This window comes from Gossypium hirsutum, chromosome D08 (assembly GCF_007990345.1).
Source record: "Gossypium hirsutum isolate 1008001.06 chromosome D08, Gossypium_hirsutum_v2.1, whole genome shotgun sequence".
Taxonomy (NCBI): Eukaryota; Viridiplantae; Streptophyta; class Magnoliopsida; order Malvales; family Malvaceae; genus Gossypium; species Gossypium hirsutum.
Window position 1 is genome coordinate 7,924,159 of NC_053444.1, and position 7,169 is coordinate 7,931,327.

The following is a 7,169-nucleotide window of genomic DNA, read 5'->3' on the forward strand; positions in this document are numbered from 1 at the left end:
CCTGTCCAATTTTAAGGTTACCATTTAAGTTTATTTGGTTGGAAGATTATTTAATTAAATATTTTTTTCAAATTTGTTTTTTTATATATATAAAATTTGGATTGGCCTTATGGGTGAACTTTATTCTAAATTAAATATAATTTTTATTGGAAGATTTAATATTTTTATTTTTATTTAAAAAAGTTGAAATTTTCTATTTATTTGAATAAATTAAATATAATTTTTAAATCGCATAAATGGAAAAACTAAATTCTTAAAAGTAATATATATTTGTTTGACCAAATGACTTAAAGCTTTTTCTAAATGTTGAAAAGACTATGACTTGTTATAGAGAGAGAGAGCTTTCCCTAAGAGGTTATAATTTTCATCCATCCGTGAAACAATGGAAGGAATGGTAGTTAGTTCCTTTTCACTGCTTAAGGCGAAACTGTAGAGATTAGTGATTTGACATCTTCACTCACTCAAACTGTTCATACGTACATATATTTAATGATAACGCCTAGCTGGCTCGCCATCTAATCGGATGTGATTTACAATTTTATAGTTTACTTTGAGATAATTATTCAATGCATTTTATCTATACTTTTGTCCAAATTTTGTGGGGTTCTTTTTCCTTTTGATCGAGTTATGTTTTCTCCCAAATAAGATGTACGTTAGTGGAAAAGGTAAACAATTATTATCATGACTGCAGTAAAATGTGAGCTTTTTTCTTTTTTGGATTATTTTTTATTAGCAACTAATCAAAAGCCAAAATAGAATCTAGTTGGCCAGGCCTACTCAACCCATGTTTGAGAATTTTAGAGCAGCAAACTGGGTCTCTTTTCATTTTCAGGTTCCTATATCCTGGTATGTTTGCCTAGCAGTAATTCATGTCTGACAAGACAGTGGTGTTACCTAAAAATTCACCATGTATGATGTTTAATGTAAGTAGCATGAGAGGAGGCAATGCATCTCCAAAGCTTTAGAATATATACTAGGTTTTATTTAAAACCCACATGCTAGGAGTTAAAAACTGTTATGGTCGGAAAGACAAAAAAGATTGTCAAAGTGAGTGGGTCCTTGTTGAAACCTTCTTCAACTTTAGTTTTGTACATGCAAAACATAAAATAATTGATGTGCCATATCTCTTCCAAATTCCAATCATCATCACAATCAGCACTATCAGCTACACTTTGTTGGACCCCACGGCCGTTTTTCCTGTTAATTTTCACCTCTCACTTTCACTCCTTTTCCGTCCTTCATAGTTTGTGTGATCCCCTCTGAAATTTTTTGATTCATTCAAGTACCGCCGTCCACCCCCCCTTCCCTCCTCTTATAAAACCCCATTGTTTCATTTCCCCATTTGGCCAAGACCCAGTCACCAAACCAAAGCAACCCCCCACCTCCCCCCTCTCACCTCCAATATGAGGCTTGCTGCCATTGCTGTTACTTTCAACCCATTCACTTCGCCTGCTACTCCAAAGCTCACTCAGTCGTCTATTCCGTCCACCACCACCATTAATCCTCTCAAGATCAACACTCATGAGAACCCACAGTTTTCATGGAAACTTGCCAAGAATTGGATGGAGTATCAAGGGATCAACAACTGGGAGGGCTTGCTTGACCCTCTCGACGATACTCTACGTAGTGAGATTCTAAGATACGGCCAATTCGTCGAAGCAGCGTATCGGTCTTTCGACTTCGACACTTCTTCGCCTACTTTTGGGTCGTGTAAGTTTTCCAAGAACTCGCTTCTCACTCGGTCTTGCATTCGGGAGACTGGTTATAAACCCATCAAGAACTTGCGTGCCACGTGTGGGATTCAACTGCCGGGTTGGATACACCGGGGACCTAGCTGGGTTTCAACTCAGTCCAGTTGGATCGGTTACGTGGCGGTGTGTCAGGACAAGGAGGAGATCGCCAGGCTTGGCAGGCGTGACGTGGTGGTTGTCTTCAGGGGCACCGCCACTTGCTTGGAGTGGCTGGAGAATCTACGTGCCACGCTGACTTCCCTGCCCGATGACGTACCCAATGTGGGTTCTCATGGCGGTGGGGCCATGGTGGAAAGTGGGTTCTTGAGCCTCTACACTTCCGGTAACGCCACGTGTCCTAGCTTGCAGTCCATGGTGAGGGAAGAGATCGGAAGAGTACTCGAAGCCTACGGCGACGAACCCCTGAGCTTGACCATCACCGGCCACAGTCTCGGCGCGGCTCTAGCTACACTTGCGGCGTACGACATAAACTCCAACTTCGGCAATGCACCACCGGTAACCGTCATCTCTTTCGGCGGACCAAGGGTCGGAAACCAAAGCTTCAGGTGTCAGCTAGAGAAACGGGGGACCAAGATTCTACGTATAGTGAACTCCGATGACCTGATCACCAAAGTGCCAGGCTTCGTAATCGAAAACAATGACATGGCTGTCAATGTGGCGGGGCTGACGAGCTGGGTCCAGAAGCGCGTGGAAGAGGCGCAGTTAGTATACGCCGACGTAGGGCAAGAGCTAAGACTGAGCAGCAAAGAGTGCCCGCACTTGAGCAAGGGAAGCGTGGCATCATGTCACGAACTCAGTACGTATCTGGAATTAGTAAATGGTTTCGTTGGTTCAAATTGTCCTGTTCGGGCCACTGCCAAGAGAGTTTTAGGTGAACACCATCGAAAAAACTGGCATCTTTGTAGTCTGTAGATAGCAAATTCATTTATTGGAAAACATACGTGTATTATATATATAATCTGTAGAATTAAATCGAGCCGAGTGAAGATCGTAACTAATAAGCTAGGCATTGTAGAGGAAGGGGCTATCCTAAATTTTTTGTGCATTGTATATAATTTGGGAGAAGTCAACTTTAGGGTCTTCAAGATATCAAGACTGAAACAATTTCATCAAATTGATCGTTTAAAAAAAAATACAACTCAATAACTATAACCAAAGACCCAATTCAATACATTTATTAGTCGTACAAATGAAATAACCCCAACAGTATTTACCCTGTTTGTACAATTACTAACAACCGTCCCCATCTAGCTGCATCCTTCGGACCTAACCCTAAAACAATAACAAAGCCATCGGGGCTGCTCTCTTACTCTCACACAGGTCGTTGCCGTGTTCTTTGTACTTGCTGGACCAGGAAAAAAAGGGATGTCGTTGTATTACGCTGTAATATGTTTTAAACCTGTCGGCTACTAGATATTTGGGGCATGTATGTGGTTCAAAATGTAAATTGCTTGCTTAAAAAAAATCCAGTTTGATCAGGTTTAAATATCGATCCGTAACAAGTTTTCAAATATATACTTAAAATAAAATCATTGTTTTTTTTTTTACTGAAATGGAATTAGATTAATACAATAAGTCAAGTCAAGAGTTACCAAATCCTCAGCTCTCCACATCACAATCAAATATGGTAGAAGTATGAGCAAACTATAAGCTACGTCGGAGACGTGGTGTAACGCGAACAAAAAGGCGTGTCTCACATTGTGGAGCCAACTCTGACTAAGAAATGTGGGTTTGAAAGAGGAGATCAGTATCCATCGTTATTTCACTACAGTAGCTGATATTATTTCGTCTACCGACCCCAACAAAACCAGCCTTTCTTCGGCTTTGCATGAAATGCGTTTGTCGAGTAGCTGGGAGCTAAGGTAGACACTAGCCCGTAACCCATCGAAACCCTAGCATTTGCATTCCATTTTGTTGCTTGGGAACCAACAATTAAGAAGTCCATTAATTAAAGAAATGCCACCCTAGTACATTGTGTGGTGTTTATTGACAAAGAAGGGCCAAAAATAGGTCTACATACATGCAATTGAGCTATCATGTATTGAGATGTGGTACACAAAACCTAAATGCACCTGTACCTCACGATGACAAAAGGTCAAAATTTTAGGATTAAACAAATTCCCTTCCTCTCATCATCATCATTCACGTTAATTACGCATCAATTCAAATAAAAATATATTTCATTTTAAAAAAATAGATATTATTAAAATGATGGTTATATTATTCAATCTTAAAAAACCTCAACCATTGTTATAAATTCATTCTTTTATTTTTCAAAACTACTTACTTCACGTAAGAGGTGTTCATAGATCAGGTTAAGCTGAGTTCAGATAGTGATACTACTAAATATAACACCCCAAACTTAATCAAATTATTAGATCTGAATGTATAACATCACATTACATTACCGAAGTAACTCATATCAAATCAATCTCATATAACAAGTAATTTAATATTCGAGCAATTCATAATGTTCTTACATTCTTACACTACTCATAAATGACTTACATGAATGCACATCAATCAAATTTAAAGCAATTAGGGGTTGTACAGAGTCTAATACGAGATTGAAATTCGAATCTAAACTCTCTTCTTCTTTTTTATTATTATCAAATTTCAGTATGTGTCTTGAGATAGAGAACTCTATGCCTCGAGACTTGTCGTAATTTAATTTTGGTATTTTTATTTCGATAAATTCATGTCTTGAGTCCCTAAGATTGAGTCCCAAGACAAATGTCTTCAAGTCTCGAGGTTGGTCTTGAGATGAACCTTCCATGCTTACCTATTTTAGTTTTGATGTTTGGTTGTCTCAAGACAAGAGGCTCTTGTACGGTACTAACATAATTGATGCTTTCCTAAGTCCAACTCGACTCAAAATATCATAAACTTTTATCCAAGATTACTCATATATTTGTAAGTATATAACTCAATTTTGTTTCAGATTGTAACTTATTTGTTTTAATAAGTTCTTTAAAAATTAAATTATGATATTTTTAATTTAATATTTAATAATTTTATATATTTTTATTAAAAAATTAAACATAAAGAGCTTCACATATTTTTCTACCTTTACATCATATCATTTTATATTATTCTAGTTTTAATTTTTAATTTTTAAGTGATATAAATGATATAATATATATACAAATAAAAAATAAAAAAAATTACAAAATTAAAAATGAATCGGACCAAGCCAAACTTAGGTCTTAAATGTTGGAGCCCAAGCTTAACTTGTATTTTAAACAATCCTAATTTTCTTGACCTAACTCGTATTTCAGGCATATTATTTTTTCACACCCTCCCAAATATCGGACTAAACTTCAAGTTTGAGTGAGTACTTCAACCTTTGAACGACTCTACTTTTACATATAACTTTTCTTTTCCATTATCAATTTCTCAAGTATCACTATATTTTAATTTTTCCCTTTGATCTCTATCTTTAATAATTTTTTGTCTTTCTTTTTTAGGTTTTTTAAAAATATTTTTAATTATTTCACCATAAAGGTGTGTTTGATAAATCATTAAAAATTTTCATTTAATTGAAAATGAAAATTCCAACATTTAATATTTTAAATGTGTTTGATAATTATTTTAATACTTTATTTAATATATATATATATTTTAAAATGTTGAATAAGGGTGGGTTTGGATGGGCAATTGGGTGCGGTACGGTACGTTTAGTTTACTTTTTGTCTCACGCTACAGTATCGCTACAGTGTCTAATCTCACCGCCACCGCTGTTTTTACACTAACCGCAGGTAAACACACCGCCCATCCAAACTCACCCTAAGATAGGTAGGTCGGTAGCTATTGATCACTTAATGCATAAAAAATTAAAATGATTTTATTTTATTAAAAATTGAAATAAATTATCCTTTTTGTTAAAAATGAGTTATTCAAATTACGGTTTTTATTTTTCATCCAAAATAATATAAAATATTATATTAATAAGATTAAAGTTAAAAATAAATAGTCTTTTAAAAATTAATATTAACTTTTATCAAACAACATAGTTGTATTAAGTACTTATATTTACTAATTTATCAAACAATTTTTTAATATAAATTCAGCACTTATAAAATTTAAATATCACAATATATAAAGTATTTTTTATATTACTATTAACAGTAGATAGTTTATTTATCAAAATATCATTATCAATATTAAATATAAAATTAAAATATACTATCTGTTTTTGTACTCTATATTAAATTTTATGTAAATATTAACAGTAAATAATTTATTTATCAAAATATCATTATCGATACTAAATATAAAATTAACACATACTATCCATTTTTATACTCTATATTAAATTTTGTACAACATTAACTTACCAACCAAATAAAGTGGGTTTTGCTTAAAAACAAAAACCAACGACTCAATTATTTTCATTGCATTCAATAATTTGTTACTTTTATTTATGAAAAAAATTTATATTTCCGTAGAATTAATCTGTATATCTATTTGTAAAAAAACTCTTAAGATCTTCTGTACTTTTTGTTGAGATAGTGATCAAATTTTAGTGTTTGTCTTTATATTACGTTCAAACTTGAGATTTAATTTTTATATTTAATTTGATATCTCAATTTTTTAGCATTAATCTCATTATAGGTTATTATCATATCTTCTCTTTTTGATACAATGCTTAGAACTATCCGTAGCCCCTTCCCAACTCTTAAAATAGGAGGATAATGCGCTTCAGCGCACTCAAACTCACGTCCTCCTGCACTTGTAACAATGCCGATACCAATCGAGTTAAGACTCAATCGACATAAATTGACACCTCAATTATTTTAATGTCATTAGTCAGTTTAAATACTTTATTTTGATTAAAATACTTACTTGAATTTTAGGAATTGTTAACATTTTTTTTACATTATAGGAAAATATTTAATCTTTATACTTTAGTTTCTAGCGTAATTTAGTCCCTATATATTATCATATTATTAGTTAGTTCAAATAGTTAATATTGTTAATTACTTTGATTAAAATTTTGACATGAATTTTATTACCATTCTAACAAATATAATTTATTTTGACATGATGAGTTGGATTTTAAAAAAAATTCATATTAAGGGTTTAATTACTCCAAATAATTAATATCCTTAACTAGTCCAACTAAAATAATGATGTGAAATTTAAACCTAGTACAAGAATCTTAATCATAGTTTGATCTAAATGCTTAACACAACAATTTGTCATTCAATTTAATAAAAAGTTTGATACTTTTTTAAAAATGTTTATTTTTAATTTAATTTAACGGTATAACTAATTATATATTTATCCAAAGCAAAGTAAGAAATTATGTTAACAACTGACCTAGATTTTTTGAAATTTGAAAAAGAGATGCATTATTGAAAAACAGAGTGTAAAACTGAATTCCCAATATATATAGTCCTATTAATTAAGTATTTT

General features: G+C 33.1%; 1 protein-coding gene across 1 annotated transcript; it reads left to right on the forward strand.

Moving 5' to 3' along the window:
• The first annotated feature begins 1,404 nt into the window (after positions 1 to 1,404).
• Positions 1,405 to 2,744, forward strand: LOC107919750 (phospholipase A(1) DAD1, chloroplastic). Its single transcript, XM_016849128.2, has one exon. It carries the CDS (start codon positions 1,563 to 1,565, stop codon positions 2,661 to 2,663), a length of 1,101 nt encoding a protein of 366 aa, XP_016704617.2. The 5' UTR covers positions 1,405 to 1,562; the 3' UTR covers positions 2,664 to 2,744.
• The last annotated feature ends 4,425 nt before the right edge of the window (positions 2,745 to 7,169 follow it).

Coding starts and splice junctions, on each gene's coding strand:
- LOC107919750 (XM_016849128.2), top strand. CDS start 1,563: ATGGAGTATCAAGGGATCAACAACTGGGAGGGCTTGCTTGACCCTCTC.